Source organism: Malurus melanocephalus, unplaced genomic scaffold, assembly GCF_030028575.1.
Source record: "Malurus melanocephalus ecotype Western Australia unplaced genomic scaffold, MMel_1.1 scaffold_205, whole genome shotgun sequence".
NCBI classification, from domain to species: Eukaryota; Metazoa; Chordata; class Aves; order Passeriformes; family Maluridae; genus Malurus; species Malurus melanocephalus.
In genome coordinates, this window is record NW_026623437.1 from 1,294,733 (window position 1) to 1,316,229 (window position 21,497).

Consider the following 21,497-nt stretch of genomic DNA (forward strand, 5'->3'; position numbering starts at 1 on the left):
GCCACCTGTAGCACACCAAACGCATTTGGCATTATTTGACCCTTTAATTTTTTTTCCTAGCTGAAAAATTTGTCATAGTGTCTTCGTTGCTCCGTTTCTCAGTAATTGAGGAAGGAAGTTACATCTGTCCACATGACAATATYATCAGCATTCAAGTTTAATGTGTAAGTCAGGAACAGTATACACTGAGGATCTAAATGGAAAAAAATTGTAAGAATAATAATTTTGGGTTTTCTGGGGAGGCTCTGCTATTGGGCATATRAGCCTTCAGTCTACACCCACATCTTGTTTTCTCTCTTTAGCTAAAGATGGCTGCATCACATACAACTCCTAATCACAAAGTCTCTGATCCATTGATTGCTAGAATCTTTTGCAATTTACCAAAACAGTGATGCTTCTTTCTATTTCTGGTCTTTTTTTTTCCCTATGCTGTTATGATGCCAGGAGTCCCTATGATTGTAAAAAGAAGGATATTTAAGATAAAACACCCCAGTAGTAACTGTATCATCCATTTTGCTAATCTGCCATGTGGAGTCTCTGTGAAGAACTCAAGACAGGCAGAAAACTGGGGGTTGAACAGGACATCCATATAAGAAACGATTTTTCCAACACAGTTTGAAAATGTGAGCTATTTCAGTGCATTAAGTTAGCAGAAAAACTACTCACTTTTGTTGTATTAGTTTTCTGCAAACTCAGTGCACTGCAATAGCTCATCAAGCCAATGGCCAAGGGAGCTGAGGAAGGGTTTGGCCAGAGGCAAATGGTGGCAAGAAGGCAGCCAGCAGTCAAATCGCCTTGGGTGCTACAGAGTCCCAGCCTGCATTTCCTGCTGCTTTCACCTGCCACCAGCTTGTCAGGTCAGATGRGGAGCAGTGCTATGTAAGGAAATGGGAACACACAGCTGCAGGAAAACGAGAACAGCAACACTCCAGTGGCCCTTTAAACTAGTTTAAATCACTAGAGTGATAAGTGCCCTGCGATTTTCAGTTCTGTTTCCAAAGGTGAGATGCTTCTACATGATTAATTCCCCTCAAATGGATTTGTGAAGACATTTCTAAAGTATTTCTGGTGAGAGATCACTAARCAATCTCACGGTTAACATCTAACCTGCTCACTCAAGTTCCATCAAGAATGGAAGAATTTTAAAACAAATTAACCTAACTTGTAATGTAAGGGTAACTGATAACAAAGACACAGTGGAGCTGTGCTGCACACCTGCATTAACCAAAAGCTCAGGTTTTCCTTTGTTTCTGTGAATAAAACACCTAGTTCATTTTTTCCCTTTTTCACCCYATAAAAATTCCTGTTGAATCAAAGGGTCTGGGAATTATCCCTAAGTGTGGTAAACCAAGTCTAAGGCAYAGCTCTGCAAGGAAAAGCACTCTGAGGAAGGAAAGGAAGAAGAGAGAAGATACTGTTTCCATTTAAAACAAAGAAAAATCTAGCTAAAGATTTATTGACTTCAYTTTTGGTTTAAGCTCTCTAAATATCTTACCAATTAGTATGCAGTGTCACTCACAGAGAAATCAGAAAATGAGAAAATCAAAGGCAACAGAAAAGTCTGGAATTGCACTTCTCACACTACTTGTTGCTTTTCCAGTCTTTTCCAACATTTTGTTTCCTGCACCTTACAGAGGGGACTCAGTCATAAGACATCAATTCTTTGTGGAGAAACCCGTGCCAGTTTGTGCCACATTGTGCCCTCAAGTGCACGAGTACAGTGGCACCAGAATTGCATGCAAGCACCTAAATGTTCCTGAGTACATGGGCAATGGATTAAATTGTTATGAACTTCCAATATTTGCTTTTGAAACATGATTAGAATAACTAASAGTGGCTTTGTATAGCATAAAGGTGTTTTCCAAAATTTGTCTAGGGAGTATATAATGTATTTCATTGGCTGATATAATAACTAAAAACATTTTCTTCTGCAATTTGCATAATTTCTGTTACACTAATAGARCGATATAAGCCCATTTCTTCAGCTAATTAAGTTCACATATGAGTATCCTCATGTGTGCTAGTTGAAAACTGCRTTAAGCAGCAAAAATGTCAGCACATTTCAAAGAGACTGAATTCATATCTTACTAGGATTCAGCCTGTAATCACATTTATAATTCCTTTGACCCTATGCCCCTCAGTCGAGTCAATTTACAGCACTTTTATAAAACCTTCAAAATTATGTTTGATACAAAACTGTCTGCATGCAATAGTAGGTAGAATTTTAAAAGTAAAGCTAGTAACTTTAAAAAAACCAGTAAAGAAGAAGAAAAAACAATGAAATACATAAACCATGAAAAATGTAACCCAAAACCACACAGGTCATGAAGTTAAACTAGTTAAATTATTCAAAGGGATTTCTGATTTTGTCTGTGGACTGTACCAAATTATACCATTTATCCAAAACCTTCCTACTCATAAAGTYCTTGGAACGTTATGTAACACTTCTAACAGAAAACATCTTTTGTAAAATACTAATAATTTCATAACCTCACATGAAACTCTAGAACTGGTAAATRACCCTGATTCATGAACAGGTAGGATTCCATTATTCCATTAGASAGCATTCCTGGACACTTTTTCAACAGTCATAAATTGAAGCTGCTGTAAAAGGAGCCAAGCAAGTCCTTCCTTTCCCCAAGRGGTCTCTATTAGCACAGCCTCTGTCACAGGGCAGCTTCAGGGGTCGCTCAGGTGAGCATCTCGGATTGTTTCTTTCTCTTTCCTTTTTCTTGGGAGCTCCACGGTATTTTCTCAGGCGGCCACACAACGTGGTGTTTGCTGGGTGTTAGAGACTGCTCTGAGAATAAAGTGGTGCCATAGTGTCACCTACTGGGAAGTTCTGCCTCTGCCTCTTTTTACGGGACCAACAAATGTTAAATAACTAAAAGGAAATCGGTGTATTTGGTTTTTACCTTCTAACTGATACACCACATTCTAGTCCACTATATTCCTATTAAAATATTTGAATTTGGTTTTCTAAAAATCGGGCAATAATTCAGACTAGATCAATAAATATACTGGACTTTTCTTCAGACTGCCCTTCAATATATATCCAGTGAGTATTTGATCTTAACTGGCTGATTTAAACTTATACGGAGTGAGACACTGGTTTTTTATTACTATTTGATGCTGCTGCAACCACTGCAAGGTGATGTGGATGGCTGCACTGGGTCCATGCAAAGCTTCTTCCCTGCTTGCACAAAGTGGTGGCTCAGGATTTTTGGATGCAGCTCTACTCAGCAACCACTTAATTCTTCTCAACAAATACTCTGATTTGTATTGTAAAACTTCTATAATATGCTGACAAGCACATAACACACCARGGTTTGGGGGTTTTTATGTTATTCCCAACTAGAGCTACTTGGTATTTATTCCTACCAGCCTTTTAAAGGTCAAAAAGTCAGCTAGATCATTTGTAATATAATTTATGTTTTGCTGAYTGAAAAAGTTTTAGGAATGCAAAGTATAAATAACAGCTAATCACAAAAGTTTACCCTTTAGCACACAGTGGCATTTTGCTGTTTTCAAATATTTAAAGTGTATKATTAGCTTGAAATGTTAAATGGCAAAAAAATTCTTAAAACATTGTCCTAAAAAAACAATAAATCTGATATAAAGAGGAATTAGCCAAAGAAACTGTCTTGCCTAAGTACTGAATAAGAATCAAGTTTCCCCTATTCTAAAATTAATTATCTTCCATTCTGCTAGCCAGACTTTTGTATTAAATGTTCAATTTCCTGATTCAAACAGGAATTCTTCCCAAATAATCTTTTTTCCATATTTTGCATTCACCAGTTTTTAAATGTTTTAAAAGTGATTTTTTATCCTGTCACRTAAGAAGTCAGAGAAGAGGGGGGATGGTAAAATCAAACAAGGCCATGCAAGATCAGCATGAAAAAAGAACTGAACTTTTCTTATCTCAGCTTCATAATGGTATTTTTTCTTTAGAAGCACCTTGACTTCTAGGGTTAGGAAAAGCAAAAAAGTAGTAAGTGTGATATAACTTATTCCCCTGACTAATTTTTCAATGAGCCCTAACTATTTTARGTATTCTTGCACAACAGTGGTGAAATATCACCTGCAGAAGACAGAAATAAAAACACACCCAATCTCAAAACTAAAAGTAAGTATTATTATTYATGCATTGTGCCCCTCCTTGATAAATCTGTGAACCAAAACCAAAGTTACATCACGTATGGTTGCGAGTTTTTCAATTTTTTATTTAATGTGCTTAAAGCTGTATTCTGTATTAACTTCACCCTCCTTGGCTGCTCCAAATGACTCCTYAGGAAACTGTACTCAGTAAACAAAACAAAGCTCATTAACTCAGGGCTCTCTTACAATGTCACCAGACTTCTTGCTTGCTTTAAAATAAAAAGTGTGAAGACAAAGRGCATTTAAAGCAATCAGTGGCTGATTATGTAATTTTAATCAAATTACTTGACCAGTAGTAAGTKAAGCCAAATTAAATAATATGTAGAAAAAGTTTTAGCACATTTATTATACACGGTATAAAGTTTTCTCATCAGACGCTTGAAATGAGATGATCAAATGTTTCTGTAATAGTAACATAAGAAAATATGATCACAAACTATGTGATAGCTTCACTTCCTATTTTACAAAATAGCTCATTGTGAGGCTGTAAAGAGGAGTCTGAGGCATCATTATCTTAAGGGAACAACATAATGAGGTAAAGAYGAGCCTTRGTTAACTCTTATTTTYTCAGTCACAAAACTTTTGTGCCCTRKTCTTCAGATGCATTGGAAAAAATCATTATTTTAATGCTTAGAATTCTGSTTCTAGCCAAGACTACCTTCTCCACCCTGACTCTAATACTGGGTGGTTAGTAAAAGGCAGAACTATCAAGTCTTASTCATGTCAAKASRTATATTCATATATTCAACTGCAAGATAGCAACATACAGAGCTAAGCTGTTCTGTTCCCTTATGAACATCCCAATACTGCTGGAGTCCACAAGATGGAGTAGAACTTATCTCTAGCAGCCTTCAGCAAAAGTAGCTTAAAGCCTATACTTAGCTCATCTGAATCATGGGTGAATAAGAAGCTGCTGATCTCTGAATTCTCGACAAAAATATAAGAGCTTCCGTSTGCTTTGTGTAACAAAATTGTTACATTTTCAGTGTCTAAGAAGCCAAAAAGACAGAATCAATCATGAAGTAGCTTATATTAGGAAAAAAAAATAAGATACACACCTCAAGATTTACATTGCTGCAAGACTAAAGAAATTGACCTTCAACTCCCCTATTCTCCTTCTCCTATTCCTTAGGACTTTTCTCTGTGCAGCACAAAAAGCTCATATGCAGCATCCACAACCTCGTGACTAAACGAGTGACATATCTCAAGCACATGCAGTTGCTGGATGGAAAAACAGTTAACCAGCCATACATCAGCAGGCTACATCAATATTTGAGGCACACAGCAGGATCAAATTTTCAGCTGGGGTAATTTCAGTTCCCCTTCATGATAGGTCTTTCTACCAAACACAGCCYGTATACATTAATGAAGCGGCCTTACTGAATATTTGTGTTTTCATGTCAGGGACGAGGACAAGCCCTTTTCACAGCTGTACACCTGTCATACCAATCTTCCACTTTAATCAAGTTATAACGACTTGAATCACAGGCTGGGTAATAAAGGTCTCTTTAAGCTGTCACAACTTAACTGTGTAAATCTACGATGTCAAAACACATTAATTTTTTAACTGAAAGTGATGTTTGGGGGGCAGCAGGGAAAAAAAAAAAAAAAAACAAAAAAAAAAAACCACCCTGTAGTTTTCGTTGCTTTCCTAACTTGTTTAAAGGTAAATTCTTTCTTCACCTTTCACGCCCTTTGAACACCAAGCGAAGCGCTCAGCCCTGGCCGGGCCTGTCTGGCAGCCCTGTTTATGAGTGCAGGTGTTTACCCGGTGCTGCAGGACCTGTCCCGGTTCCCGGTTCCCGGTTCCTCCCCAGCTCCCGGTTCCGGCCCCAATTCCCGGTGYCCTCCCAGTCCCCACCCCGGGCCGCGCTCATGTGACCCGTCCAAGATGGCTGCGGGCGAGCACCGCGCCGCGCCCGCCGCGGGAAAGGAGGAAGACTTTGAGATTATTGACAAAAAACAGCTCCCTGACGCGGCTGAGCTTAGGAACGAGGAGAAGGCGAAACCGGAGGAAGCGAGGTGGTCTGCTCCCATCTTGTCGCTGGCCAAGAAAGCCTCGGAAAACTTGGCGCTGAGCTATGGCAGCGCCCTGAAGTCCGCATCCCTGGTGGGATTGGTGTCCAAGCCCGGCAGCAGTGACAGCCCGGCAAAGACAAGTACGGCTCCGCTTCTTTAGTAAACTCGCTTTTGTGGTGCGCAAATGAGTTCGCTCCCGTAAGTGCTGCTGGGTCGTGTCAGTGGTGCATGAGTGTTACTTCGGATTTCTTTTTTAAGATRCTGCAGTTTTGTATTGAAGTAAAATTAAACAAGCGACACAGTTGTAGAACTTAARAAATGCATTATAATCAGAATATTATTTAGTATATTTGGGGAAATTGAGTTTAGTTTTATTTGGTGCCTTTTCTTCCGCTCCTTAAAACTCCCTTCAGCAACAATCTGGCTATACTGGGAGATCTCTCAAAATTGTTCTGGAGCAATGGAGCTCAGCTTTGCTTTGTCTGATGCTGACCTTTTCGTTTTCAGTGGTACTGAATATTCAAAGGGGAATTCCATGGGGYTGAGTTGGGACAGCATGGAGAAATGTTACTGCTCAGGGACTACTTCATTTTTTATGCAAATTTCTCAGTGTTGCAGAGTCAGAGTTGAAATTAATTGGCCTGAAAAAATTAGGCCCTTTTCTTTCCTGTATCTCAAAGCCTCACACCTAACTTCCTGAAGGTTTGTTTCCTGAGTGCCCATCTTGAGCACCTGGGATCTAACCTGAAAAAATGTAGAATATCCCATTTTCTTGGTTTGCATTTGGAATAATGCTGTGAAYAGATGTAATTCAGAACAACGTACAGCATTTGGAAAGGGGCAGGGTATAAAATGTTCTCTTACCTGAAATGAAGCTCCCACACTTAATGGAACTTTTACCATAATCTTTCAGCTTCTTCCTTGTAAAGTAAGGRAATACACCACCACCTCCCCAAATCATTCAAGGGATTCAGATAATTTAAAGCAGGTATTTTTAAGAAATAAGCCAAGGCCTTCAATATCACTTATGGAGAACTTGGAGCTTGTTCCTTGCTGTCATCTTTCTCCAGAGAKTTTATAACTTCTACCTGCTACTTCAGATCTGTTGATCACGTGTTCTAAATACATAAATCCCATCCTAAAACTAATGTATGCCACTGAGGAAATCGTGTCCTGCCTTGCAGAGAGGCCAGAAGCTTCAAATCTAAAGAAAATAAATCAAGAAAGACTGTAAGTCTTCATCCCCAAAGATGAAGAGATGGAGAACTGTGAGCTTTCCTTTGTGCTTCAGTGTTTTCTGACTTCCAAGTGTGCTGAATAATTACAATAAACAAGGCATGTGACTTCTAAAAGATGTTGAAACAAATCTCTTGAGTTGAATAAGATACAAAACTGTGTGACTGCATTCTTAAAGGTTGCAGCATCRCATCTGTGATCTTTTGCACTTGAGTAACCTGATTCCTAATCTTTGATGCTTGGCTTTGGTAGTGTGTCTAATACCTGTTTATTTTGCATGTACCAACCTGCACTTCTTTTGCACCTTTGCAAAAGAAGTACTTGACTGTGTAAATTTTCACAAGTCTAAAAAAATATTCAAGTAATCATTTCACTTAATGCAAACCCATATTAAGATACTTCTTATTTAATTGTGTTTAAGGATTGTGCTCGTAAAGAACATTCCATTCATAGTATTTTATTTTTTCAAGTCTTCAAGGCATGGGTAATACGTGTATCTTGAGCAAGGCTTAGAGGCGAAGTATCGTTGATAAGTAAAAATTCAAATTCAAAGAACATCAAAATGGTTMGCATTGAAACATCAAAAAACCTCACTGATTTTTCTGTTTGTGCAGCTTTTTTTTTTTTGTTCCTAATGTGTAACCTGACAATRTTGAGATCAAAATTCTAACTATTATGGTAATATTCTAAATGTTATGGTAATTTATTTAGTCCTCAGTCTTATGTCAACCCATTATACGCAGTTTTGAGGCATCAATTGGCTATAGACAATATACAGTATACTCTTTATATATAATCTCTAGATATATAGTGTACTTTGTATTGATTGTATACTATATATACTATATATACTATATATACTATACAGTATACTATATATATTATATATTATACTATATATATTATATATACTATATATACTATATATATATATATTGTATACTATATATACTATATATACTATACAGTAGCCTACAAAGATGACAGAACTTTGTGTGTATTGTGGTTAAACTCAGATTAGAATAACTCTCTTTTCCCTCTACTTACACAAGGTGGCGTTTTTCTCATTTTTAACCCTAAATTAACATTGTGTGCACAAAAAGGAAGGCAAAATTAATGCCAGAGAGACTTTTGCACGATCTTAAAAACAGTGTAACCATCTTGAGTATGACTGACACTGGACCGGGCTTCTACCACTGCTGTTTCTGCAGTGCATGGCTGTGTATGACCCACAGGTGACAGCAGGATTGTTCTGCTGCAGCAGCAGTGGCCTAAAATATTATTTTGGTGGCCACTGGGCTTGGTTGGCAGCTCCTGTCAGAGCCTGTAGGTGCCTGAAGGAGCAAGGGGTCTGGTCCTAGTCCCGATCCCATTCCCCTTGTTGACCCAAAGCAGGTTCTTTCACTTGGTYTGCAAGAGGTCAATCCATGCACAGACTGGAGGGATTTAATTTATTTACGTTTTGCACAGAAAGGGGCCTGGGTRGCAAATCCACAAAGCCAGCACGRCTACTTTCCACTATTTTAGCAAGCAAAGGTATTAATGTTCATTGGCTACAAATTCCRWAGTTCTTTTATTAATTAGTATTCTATCTTCTATGGGTCAATGGTGCCTTCACTTCTCATGCTCATTAGTCTGCATGTTCAGTCTGCCTGTTCTTTTGGGTCMGGGTGTTTCTTGGGTCAGTGRTSAYAATCTGCCCCTRCCAGAATTACCTTCTACCCAGTCGGAGCTGATTGGGCACAGTTGCTGAGTTGGCTTTACGAGTTTCCGCCTTATCTTGGAAGTTCTGCCAAATGTCATAAAGTCACAGAATATGTTGGGTTGGAAGGGACCCATCAGGATCATYGAGTCCAATTCCTTACYCTGCACRGGACCATCCCCAAGAGTCACACCATGTGCCTGAAAATGCTGTCCAGATGCTCCTTGAGCTCTGTCAGGCTTGGTGCTGTGACCACATCCATGAGGARCCTGTTYCAGTGTCCAGCCACCCTCTGGGTGAAGAACCTTTTCCTGATAGCCAAGCCTAAACCTCCCCTGACTCGGCTTTAGGCCGTCCTTGCRCTGCATAAATTCTGCATCCTTTGAGTCTGCTATCAGTGCTGCATCCTTTTGTTATCAGTGCTGCATCCAAGGGGAGGTTACCCCTTGGTCTGAGGTCACTGAATCACGTCCAGCTCTAAACCTTAACAAGGCAGTTCTGCCAGCCAGTAATTCTCCTTATTCTCCTTTTTAACACCTGGGCGTTACTTACTGCTTGCTCGTTAGCTGACCTTTCACGAGTTAAATCACCCTTCTTGTTGCTTAGGCATAAAATCGTACGAAGATCGCAGAACATCCTTTCTTAAATAAATCTGTGCATGTTGCACGTTTTGCAACACGCCCCGGCCGGGCCGAGCCCGCCCCGCGCCCCTCAGCCGGCTCTAAGATGGCGGCGGGCCCGCCCCCGCCCCCGCCGCGCGCGCTGTCGCCGTGGTAACGCGGCGGGCCGGGGTCCCTCAGCCCGCGCAGCCCCCGGAGCCCCCGGCCCGGCCCGGCCCCGCCGCTCAGGTACGGACCCCGCGGAACGGGGGMTGCGGCCGGGTCCCCCCGGGGGCTGGGCGCGGCAGCGAGGGGGGGTTTACCCTGGTCGCCCCCGCCGCAGGATGGAGGCCCAGCGGGGACACCGCGGCGAGGGGTCTCTAAAAGCTGCGCAGCGTTRCTCGGTGCGGATTTGCCCCCGATGCTGGGCGCTGGGGAGGACACACATCGAGTGCTGTCATCAGTTCGGGGCGCCTCTGTTCGGGAAGGACATTGAGGAGCTGGAGCAGGCCCAGAGAAGGAGCTGAGGAAGGTTCGGGAGCGCAAGTCCTATTAGGAGTGGCTGAGGGAGCTRGAGATGTTCATTCAAGAGAAAAGGAGGCTCAGGGGTGACTTTATTACKCTCTGCAAGTCCCTGACAGGAGGGTGTAGCCAGGTGGRGGTTGGTCACTTCTCCCTGGCAACCAGGGATAAAATGAGAGGATATAATCTTAAACTGCACCAGGGGAGGTTTAGGTTGGACATTAGGAATTATTTMTTCACAGAAAGGGTGATTATACCGTTGAMAYGGGCAGCCCAGGGAGGTGGTAGAGTCACAGCCCCTGGAGCTGTTTAAAGAAAAACTGGATCTGGTACTCAGTGCCCTGGCCTAGTTTGGTCATATGTTGGACTCAATGATCTCAGAGGTCTTTTCCAACCTAATTGATTCTGTGATTGTAAAGCAGCTTTCCTTTCCCCACCCGTGTGCCCCCAGGTACGCGGTGTCACACCATGGAGGAGCGTGCGAACCTCATGAACATGATGAAGCTCAGCATCAAAATCCTCATCCARTCAGCCCTGAGCCTGGGCCGAACCCTGGATTCCGACTTCCCACCACTGCAGCAGTTCTTCGTGGTGCTGGAGCACTGCCTCAAGCACGGGCTCAAAGGTGGGCACTGGCTGCCAGGCTGAGGAGAGGCAGGTCAAGGAGTCCCTGTCATGTCCTGCTGTGGCTCCAGCTTGACTTCTGAGTAACATTATTAATTCTATAAACATACAGTGTTAATCAGTATTACAGATATAACTATGTGGTTACCCTTGCACACACTGTGTTCTGTGCCTTCTAAGCTGTCAAGGTATTTTTAATGTCCCCTTTCCATAGATAYGTTATAAAATGTTAAGACAAAGTAAGAGTAAAATTTGTCTAAAATTGTGGAGTTGGAAGCTCTTCATTTTACCTCACAAATTTCTCTGTGTGCTCCCTTTAGTGAAGAAGACTTTTATTGGACAGAACAAATCGTTTTTTGGTCCTTTGGAGCTAGTGGAAAAACTTTGTCCCGAAGCATCAGATATAGCAACTAGTGTTAAAAATCTGCCAGAGTTGAAGTAAGTTAATTGTTGGGGATGATGCATTTCACTCATACTGCTGGGAAAATAAATCCTTCTTGTAGTCTCTTGGCTTCCTTAATGAGCTCTTGCTCCCAAAAAAAAAAATAGGGCATGTAGGAGACATTGACTTCTCCAAGAGATTAGGAAGATATCTCAAAATATTCAGAGTTTATGACTCAAACAATGTGTCAGATTAAAAACAGCATTTGGAAACTTTTATAACCTTGCTTAAAATAACTRAAGTATTCTCAGGTATTTTTTTCCTCTTCTTTCCCCCACTTTCATGATTTTATGTATTTTGTGCCTGTGCTGATAGTATTTGGTTTGAGTAATTCCGGATGATTGAAATAGACGTGGTTTTAATGTTGGAATGTATCAATGGTTGAATTATAGTGGTAGCTGACAATATGTATGGTTTTTCAAATTAGACTTTATGATATAATTTCACTGAAGAATGGAATATACTTAAATGTTCCTGTGTTCTGGAGACAACAGTTCATTTTCCCAGAGATTTTTTTATTGTTGTTATTGTTGTTGGTTTTTAGTAAATAATGACCTTCCCCTCACTTCGTAAAGCGAGAATTTTGGATTGCACAAGTCTACCTACTAAAACACCTCGTTTTTACCAAAACATGCAACTTTYCATTTTAGGACTGCTGTGGGCAGAGGGAGGGCTTGGCTTTATCTAGCACTCATGCAGAAGAAACTGGCAGATTATCTCAAAGTACTCCTGGACCATAAGCATCTGTTAAGGTAAGAATTGTATTCCCTGACAATACAATTACCTGACAATTGTATTCCCCCACAATTGTATTCATGTGGCTCCAGGAGAGTCATTAATTGACCAGTTCAAGCTTGTTCTTGCATCCTGCAGAGGAGCAAGTGGTTAATTGTTTTTGCAGTGAAGCTACAGAGGAACTCCCCGAGTATTTTCTGAGTTCTAAATCTTYTGCCTTATGCAATAAATTAGAACTCAGCTGAGCTTTGTAAAGGCTGCATTATTGTTTATATTATTTCAGTGAGGGAAGTACCATTAYAATTATTTGATGTGCAATGATGCCTTACACTGTTTTTTCCAGTGAATTTTATGAACCTGATGCATTGATGATGGAGGAGGAAGGAGCAGTTATTGTGGGTCTGCTGGTTGGACTGAATGTTATTGATGCAAACCTTTGCTTGAAAGGAGAAGACTTGGATTCCCAGGTGAAGATTAAAGCTTAAATAGGATCAGTTGGTATAAGATTCTGGTAGAATTAAGTGCATCTATAAATACTTTATTAGATGGGTCCAGATTTCTCTCCAGCATGGCCTGTGTTGTAGCTTGTGTTTCCCTCAGTGAATGAAAAGAAAGTATGTAAGTAGCAGTTTATGGAAATAMTGTCAAAAACTAATAACTCCCAGAAAACTGATCACACTAAATATGGTTACTTTGATGCTTTTATGATAAATACTAGCTTGCATGTTTGCATCAGCTAGGAAGAATATAGGTATTATTTGTCGCTCTGAAATCAAAACTTCAGATTTTTATCATTTTCCAAATGTACAGTAATTCCTGCTTCTATGGATAATTGCACTGTGAAGGTGTGTTAATATCTTAAAYATATTTTTCAGGTTGGAGTGATTGATTTTTCCTTGTACCTTAAGGAAACACAGGACAGTGATGGCAAACAGTATGTATGGTGAATTACTAATTTTAAATCATTACAGTTTTTGTAGAACAAACCTGCCAGTCTGTTGGAGGATGGAAGGGCTGGAGATCTCAAACTATGAATCATCCCAAAAGGAGAATCTAGACCAGATTTTGTTAGCTAAGCAAAAGTAATTTCTTTCAGAGACTGAATTTRTGGTAGTTTTAACAACAAATTGGAGAGCTTGAGTCTTGMGCTGGGGCCAAATTAGAAGTACACAAAATAATAGATGGTGGTTTTAGTCGGTTTTAGAAGAGATGATTTGCCAGGTCACCCACTGATAACTCACTGCTTTGTTTCTATGCACTGTTTCAGAAACCTCCTCAATTAAGTAGCTGTCTTTGAGGGAGAGATCAGTTATGGARAAAAAATAATGTAATTTTAGGTGAAATACTAGATTTGAGACTGCAGTTAGCAGCACTGGATCTAGAAGACCTGTAGYCAATGAAGGGATCTTAATATTTTATGTGCTTCTGTCACTTCAGAGCACTTCACTGCAGAGCTGCTGAGAAGTAGCCAAACGGCTGCTTCACCTCCCTGGTGMTTCTGATCCAGCTCAGACAAGGATTTTTATAAGGAAAGGGTAAAGATTTTAGCTCTATTTGCAGATCTRTGCTGAAAGCCCTAGTACAAAATAGCACTTTAGAATTAAAGAGTTTCTTCTGAATCAATAAATTCTTACTTTTACAACTAGAGATGGAGGGATTACAGCTGTCCTTGACCAGAAGCATTATGTGGAAGAACTGAACCGACATCTAAGGTGGGATTTTCRTCTCTTCTCATATGCAAACTCTTGTCCTGTTTAGCTTTCCCAGCATGGCTTTGAATGTCTCTGCTGTCAGTCTTTTAGATTTTTGTCTGATATTGAAATGCCTTTTCTGATTATTTCCCTAAACTCTTGGTTTCATTTTGTAGTCTTACTCTTCTGTGGGCACATGCAATGCAGAAAGCAAGTGTGTGTAATAGTTTACTATTTTGAGACTGATTAACAGAACATTTTGGAGCTATCTTTTCTAAGAGAAACTATTACAAGTGCATCTGGAAATTCATTCCTAGATGAGGAGTCTCTTCCCCCATTGATTGCTCAGTGGAAGGAGCAGGCCTCCCTTACCCTCTTGAGCAGGAGAGATTCAGACTGCGAAAGCTAAGCCAGAGCARGCTGCCAGCTGCCACTTTTCTGAGTGCTTAAGAGGAAAGCTGTTGTTCCTCAAGTTGTTTTTTTTTCCAGCTCATCAATGTTATTTCATTTTAAAAAATGCAGAATGATAAAAATACTGTTGAGGATAGGAGTAAATGTTGAATATTGGCACTTCATTTGTTTTTATGCATCTCTCTTCCTTGCTGCAGTTGCACAGTTGCAGATCTCCAGAACAAAATAGACTGTTTAGAAAAGACCAATTCAAAACTCCAGGAAGAGGTTTGTATCTGGTCTGTTAAATATTACTCACGACTCTTTTCCATCAGAGACAGAATTCCCTAAGACTGTACCTTACAACTAAATATTTGAGTAGATACTGGTGAGATGTGGGGACTGGGTAGGTGTTATGGGTTGGTGTAACTCCTCATTCATACCACCAATGATCCAGGGTGGATTTTAGATTTTTGCACTATGATGCATTCCTTTGCGCAGTCAGTATTTAAAAATACTTGATGAGGATGTGAAGATTGTGAACAAATGTTGGTGGGCTCATGAATTTTGGCTGACAGTGGGTATGGCTGCAGAAAGGTCAGGCAGCTCCTGGGGAGAGAAGAAGGGGAAGTGAGCAGCACGGCTGCTGCAKAGACTGAGCTACTGACTTCAGAATTCCTCCAGATGCTGCATGATTGCACAGTGATTAAATATAGATCTGTTTTCTTTGTACAGCTTGCAGCAGCTACCGACCGAATTGGATCCCTTCAGGAAGAGCAGCAGCAGCTGAAACAACAGAATGAGTTAATTCGTGAACGGAGTGAAAAAAGTGTAGAGGTGGGACAYCTATTAAGAGATTATGAGGATTCTTAAAATAATTTATCTCCTTTGAACTGCTGTAATGAGTTCTGCCAAATCCACTGAACTGGAATGCTCAGCACAGTGGAGCACATTGCTGTGCAGGTCACTGGGTTTGGATGTTGCATGCTCAGGCATTAGATTTTACTGTTCTTTACTACACACTCAAAAATACACTTGCAGAAGGAAGAAATAAAGTATTAAAAGTATTGAAGTGAAAAGTATAAACTACTAAAGTATTTTTATCATTACTGTATCTTGAAATTTCAGCTTTTTAATGCCTGAAAGATCAATAGGTGCAAAACATTAATATTTTACTTGAAACAGCACGTGGAAATACTGTGTAACATATAAGAATAAAAGAGATGCCTTAAATACTTTGTGATCTTATGTAGCTGATGTTTCTTGTAGGTAACAAAAGAGGATACAAAAGTAGAATTGGATACTTACAAGCAGTCACGCCAGGGTCTTGATGAAATGTACACTGATGTTTGGAAACAGTTGAAAGAAGAAAAAAAAGTCAGGCTGGTAAGGAAACTTAACTACAGAAAGTGAAGTGAAAGACACAGGATTCAGCCTACTGTAACATTACAAATACAAGATGACAGCTATGCACCTTCTGCAGCTGTTCAGAATTCACTGAGCAATTGCAAGCAAGATGCTGGGCATTGGCCATTAACCGTGTCTGTAAAGTACTGGGAAATGGGGCTTCTGGAATGTTGGAAATAAAAGAYCTCTTTTTAAGAAATCACTGGCATTATTACAGCAGAGACACAGTTTGTGTGTGGGGTTATCTAGATTTATCCCTGACATATGTCTACATAGCAGTAACTAGGAAATCTCTTTGTAAGGAACTAGAGAAAGAGCTGGAGCTACAAATTGGAATCAAAACAGAAATGGAAATTGCCATGAAACTTCTGGAAAAAGATACTCATGAAAAACAAGACACTTTAGTTGCACTTCGCCAACAGTTAGAAGAAGTGAAGGCCATCAACTTGCAGATGTTYCACAAATCTCAGGTATGTACAGGGGGCTGGGGGTGGTTTTGTGGGTTTTCACTTGTTTGGGTGGTTTTACATCTTTTTTCAATTGGACAAAACTGTATGATAGGCATTTCTACAAGGAAGTAGAGTAGTGGAGTAGTAGCAGTAAGGGAATAGTACTGCTCACATAAAATATACAGAGCTTGTTTCCATTAATGAAATAAAAGTTTAATTAGCCTCTCCATGCATGAAGTAAGAGTTCAGCAAGCCTTCCTCCCCCACACCTTATGCCAGAAATCCAGAGGGAATTTCRCTCAGTTTTTATGGCCTGTTTCCTGATGCCTGTTCAGGTTTTACCCAGGTCTTTACCTCCCTCCCTGACACTTGCAATACAATAGCCAGTGAAATGTGAGTGCTGAGGTGTGCCTTTGCTTTTGAAAGGAGTATTTATTTTGGGTTTCATGCCCACTGAATGCAGATGTTACATTCAAATCATCATAGGTGTTCTTATCCTGTCAATTTAATCTGGTTTTATTTCTTCAAGCTTTTTCTGAAGAGAACATTTTTAGCTTGTAACTGATCTCATAGGTCAAAACTTAGTTAAGGTGGTTTGGTTTTTTTTTCTGAGGTTGTAACAGAACAATTGGAGCAATGTCTGCTCTGGCATTATCAGCATTTTGTTTGCACATTCCAGTCAGACCCAGGCATGGCCTTTAGCAAGCTGAACATTCCTTATCTGGTGGCAGACTTTAAACACTGTTCTCTATTTCCTACAGAATGCAGAGTGTTCATTACAACAGAAAACAGAAGCAATATCTTCTTTTGAAGGAAAAACAAATGAGATGATGTCCTCTATGAAACAAATGGAAGAGAGGTAATAATTGCAAGATCAGAAAGTCAATGCTGAAGTCAGTAGGTTTCCAATATAAACCTTTACAGGACAACCTTCCATATGCCCCTATGGACATTTGGGCCTGTGTGCCAGCATAAGCTTTTTATTTTCTCCTTTTCATCCCTCTGTGCTTGCTCTTGTCTTTTCCCTGGCAAACATGCCCATAACTGACCCACTGAAAAACCATAGCTCTTTGCATAAGCAGGCTGTTGAAAAACTTGTTAACTTCACATTAAGAACAGGTGTGACTTTGGGTTTGGGTTTCTTTCAAAAGTTCTTTTTTTTTTCTCCACTAGCATTTTCAGTTCAAACTTCTTATAAAGATCTGTGTGATAAACCTAAAAGAAGAGGATGAGAGGGTGCAGGGAAGGAGTGAATTGGAAACAAATATCCTTGTTCCTTCCTGTTTAGGCTGCAGCAGGCAGAGAAGGCCAGGCAAGAGGCAGAGGAACGGTGCAATAAGATGAAGCAGGAGCTGGCTGGGAGGCTCGATTCATGTCGGCAGCAGATGGCCCAGCTGGACAGCAAATGGTATTTAATCTGAGCAGGTGTTTCCTTTTCCTTTGCCATTTCTTTAAGAAGTGTTTTCTACTCCTTTTATGCTCAGGTCTGAGGAGGGGTGGGTTTGAATTCTGTTGGYTTCAATATTGACAGAAGTATGCAGGCTGTAGGGAAGCACAGCACTTCTGTACAATGCACAGTTAGCATGACAATTTTGACATGTTTTTAGAGAATGTCCAATTTAGAGCACAGACTAGTAGCAAAAATCTGCCCATTCCAACTAGCCATGGAGCTTTCAATTGCTTTTTTTAATAAATCAGGAGATAGGTATGATCATGCTTGTAGGCTGAGCATAAAACTGACTGTCATCCAAAGGGACTGGGATTTTTGAAGGGAYTTGTGGGTGTGTTCTTAGGGAATGCTAATCCTCTAAAGATTTYTAATACCAATAGAAAAGGTTTCTTTCACTGTTCAGACTTCAGGGTACAGTGTCCCTTTCGAACACAACAGTTTACACATAGGTAGTGACATTTTTACTCCTGGGGATTGGTATCTTTGGGAGTCTTTTGTTGGTTGCTTTTCTTCTAGCCCTTCATTGCTGGGTGTTTTCTGTGACCTGAAAAYGTTAACATATGTTAAATGTTGACAGTGTTAACATTTTTGACGTCTGCTGCTTGTTCTTTCCTTTCCCAGAACACCACTCTAGTTTTGCACACTTTTGGACAASATTTCTACTTCTCACACTGTTGCTATCCTTAAGTGCTATAGGATATTTTTCTGCTATAGGGTTTTTTTTAGAATGAATTATTTTTAAATAGTGCAACTCTGGAAAAGGAGTTAAAATCCGAAAAGGAACAGAGACAAACTTTGCAAAAAGAACTTCACCAAGAGAAGGATGCAACCACTCTGCTTAAAACAGAATTGCAACAGATGGAAGGACTGAAAAAGGTATGCACAGTTTCAAGCATTCAGAAAAGTATGAACATTCTTGTTAACTTGAAGAGGATTTGCTTCCGAGTTTCTGAGGACACCATTGTGCACCTGTATCTGTCTGTGTGCTCCTGTGTGGGCACAGGACTGCCATTCTAGCTATGTTCAAGGATGTTCAAAGCCTGAAAATCTTACTCTTTTTGGTTAATATGGTTATRTGGTTTCATTGTGCAGAATCCATGGGTAGCTCCCACATTTAATTGTAAAAATCAAGCCTTAGAAATAGGGGGATTTGCTTGGGTAGTTTGGGTAGACCAATCAAGGTTATAGGTCAAACAGTGCACAAAAGACTTGATTTTATGCTTGATTTTACAGGAACTGAGAAAACTGCAAGATGAGAAGCAGGAGCTGAAGAAAGTCAGTGAGGAGCAGGAACAAGCTCTTCAGGAAATGGGACTTCATCTCAGCCAGTAAGTTCCAGAAAACAGAACTCCTGTAAGTGACATAAGCTAAAGTATCAGACTAGACTAATACCAAGAATTTTAAACCTCATTCACTTATAAAAATCAATTGATATGAGAATTTTAGCAGGCAATTACTATGTATGGGAAACTAAAGAGCCATGAAATGAACATGAGGGAGAATCTTGTAAGAGTGAGCTGGCTGAGAGGAAACATTAAAAGGATATGTTTAGTTTTTATAGTAGAACTGTGCTTTTCCTACATTCTTCTGTTTATCCTGAGAAAGGGGCAAACCCCGAGGTGACAGAGTTTTCCAGTGATAGTGAATAGTTCAGAAGGGTAACAGGGAGCTGACTGAAGAACTGGGGCTGGGGTTCAGTGCCTGGACAATGGAATAGCAGGGAAAACCAAACACAACTAAATAAAAAGTCATGCAGGGCATAATTTTTTTTTTTTCCAGATCGAAGATGAAGATGGAAGATATTAAAGAAGTAAATAAAGCACTAAAGGTACTCTACATCTGAGAGATGTTTTTACAAAATCTACAAATTTCATTTAACACCTTCAAATTTCACCCTGGTTATTCTGCTTTAAAAGATGGCTTTTGAAAAATACCAACAACGTCGGTAAAATGCCTTTATTTGTATCTCTAGTGTGGTTTTCACTCCAATTTTCCAGGGTCACACATGGCTGAAGGATGATGAAGCAACACACTGCAAGCAATGTACAAAGGAATTCTCCATCTCAAGAAGGAAGGTAATGTTGTTCAATGGATTATTTTTAAATAATCCATGGAAAACAGAAGTGGTGCTGTTGCATACTTYGCTAGGGAAGATTGAACCTGTTCAATTCCGAATCTTGCTGGCATGATAAATACATAGGGAATAATTAGGCATTTACCACCCAAAAAACCATACTCCCCCCATTATGTGCTTTCGTTGGTGGGGAGCTGCTGTGGCTGTGTTTAGGCTCTCTTCCTGGCTGAGCAGGCCATGCTCACTGCCTGCTCAGCAGCGGCGTGGAGCCGGGCCGGGCGGGCTGCCCTGGGCGGGGCCGGGTSCGCTCCGAGCCTGGGCGGGGGCAGCTCCCGGCCGCGGAGGGACGGCGGCTGCRCTGGCATCGCGCCCTGTGCTCCGCCCTGCGCAGGAGGAAACGCTGGGAGGGCTGGGCTTGGGGAGTGGAGGGAGTCAGTGGACTCGGAAGAGTTGCCAMGGTCTCCCTTCTCTGTTCCTGGTGCTGTTCTTAGGCAGCTGTGCTCATTCTGACTCTGTTTTTGTAGCACCACTGCAGAAACTGCGGGGACATCTTCTGCAACAGTTGTTCCAGTAACGAACTCGCGCTGCCATCATACCCAAAACCCGTCCGTGTCTGTGATAGTTGTCACACGTTATTGCTCCAGCAGTGCTCTAACTCCTCCTAAGGCTCTCCCCCGGTGACAGAGCCACTTTAACCTTGGAAAGTAGCCATTATTTTTTTAATTCTGAATCACAGGTGTCCTCTGTGCAGCAGACTAGACTGACTGGTCTCTGATAATTTACACTATAAGTCAGAGCAGTGTAAAATAATTTGTAGGGATTGTGCAAGTTAATGTTTCTCCAGCTGGAATAATTAAGAAGCTTATATTAACTGTAATTTCCCCAAAAGTTCTATTTGAAATTAAGATTCATTTTTCTGATTTTTATAGATATTTGTATTAAAATTTGTATATGGCATTTTTACATTTATTTGATCCCTGTAGATGTCATTGTCTCTCTGTATATGAACTTCTTTACCTTCACCATAGGTGCTCCCATGTTTCCTGGCTCGTGTACAGTTTTGTATTTGCTCTAGGTCAGAGAGGAAAAGGTCAATTTATGAATGGTCTGTATAGAAAGAGCTTTATAAGGAGTGTCAATGAACGTGCCTTCAGYTCACTGCGGAGTCAAAACCTGCACATTATCCTTGTTCTGGAAGTCGCTGTGACCACAGTGCAGTAGTTACACAATAAAGCCTTTTGCAAAAACTGAAAGCAAGTGAAGTTCTAATTTTTAGCATCTGTCATTCAGAGATCCCAGAAGAGAATGCCCAGCCATGCACATCCAGGGTTTAAGCYAAAGATACCAGAATGTGTCCAGGATACCTGACAAAACTGATTTCTCCTGGAAGGTGCCAGATCAAGCCACTGCTTAGCAGCTGGAACTACTTTCATCCTTTTCCAGGAAAATAAGGGCAGTGATTCCAGCTCACTGTGTCCAGCCTAGGACAGGGCAGAGCAGATGCTGCCCCAGCCCCAGGGGTGCTTATGGGCACCTGCCAGGCTTGAACTCGACTGCACCGGGGTTCCCAGAGCAGTTTTGTGTGTCAGCACACAGGGCTGTCACCTCACCCCAGCAGCAGGGTGAAGGCAGCACTGTCCCCAGCAGCACCCACCCAGCCCATGAGTAGCACAGAGCAGCTCTTTGACAAGGAAGGGGAGCTTCTTCCAAAGGCTCCATGCACAACAGCAGTGGTGATCCCCACTGCCCCAAGGCTGCTCTAATGGCCCCAGCTCTGACAGATGCACAGCAGGGCCAGAGTCCATGGATTGGGCTCAGTCAGCATTCCCCTCAGGAAACACACTGGCTGCATGGCAGACAGCCACGGCTGCAGGAGCCAGTGCTCACAATTCCACCCTTGCAGCTCCGCTGCTATGACAGGAGGTGGTTCTCATCATTATAGAAAGGGACCACAAGTTGCTAACCCTTCAGGAGTAATGCCTCATTATCAAGGGCAAAT

General features: G+C 40.9%; 1 protein-coding gene across 3 annotated transcripts; it reads left to right on the forward strand.

The window, feature by feature from the left end:
* Nucleotides 1–6,013: 6,013 nt before the first annotated feature.
* Nucleotides 6,014–20,757, forward strand: RUFY1 (RUN and FYVE domain containing 1). 3 transcript variants are annotated; one of them, XM_057373694.1, is made up of 18 exons: nucleotides 6,014–6,317; nucleotides 10,688–10,861; nucleotides 11,181–11,298; nucleotides 11,953–12,054; nucleotides 12,381–12,504; nucleotides 12,913–12,971; nucleotides 13,684–13,749; nucleotides 14,337–14,406; nucleotides 14,854–14,955; nucleotides 15,388–15,504; nucleotides 15,828–15,995; nucleotides 16,736–16,833; nucleotides 17,263–17,382; nucleotides 18,171–18,300; nucleotides 18,658–18,752; nucleotides 19,204–19,252; nucleotides 19,422–19,499; nucleotides 20,023–20,757. In XM_057373694.1, exons 1-18 carry the CDS (start codon nucleotides 6,050–6,052, stop codon nucleotides 20,161–20,163), a joined length of 2,079 nt encoding a protein of 692 aa, XP_057229677.1. In that variant the 5' UTR covers nucleotides 6,014–6,049; the 3' UTR covers nucleotides 20,164–20,757. The 3 variants fall into 3 exon arrangements, with proteins under 3 accessions (XP_057229677.1, XP_057229679.1, XP_057229678.1); XM_057373696.1 differs by lacking the exon at nucleotides 6,014–6,317 and adding an exon at nucleotides 6,331–6,375 and having other exon boundaries at nucleotides 20,023–20,756; XM_057373695.1 differs by lacking the exon at nucleotides 6,014–6,317 and adding an exon at nucleotides 9,759–9,963.
* Nucleotides 20,758–21,497: the final 740 nt, after the last annotated feature.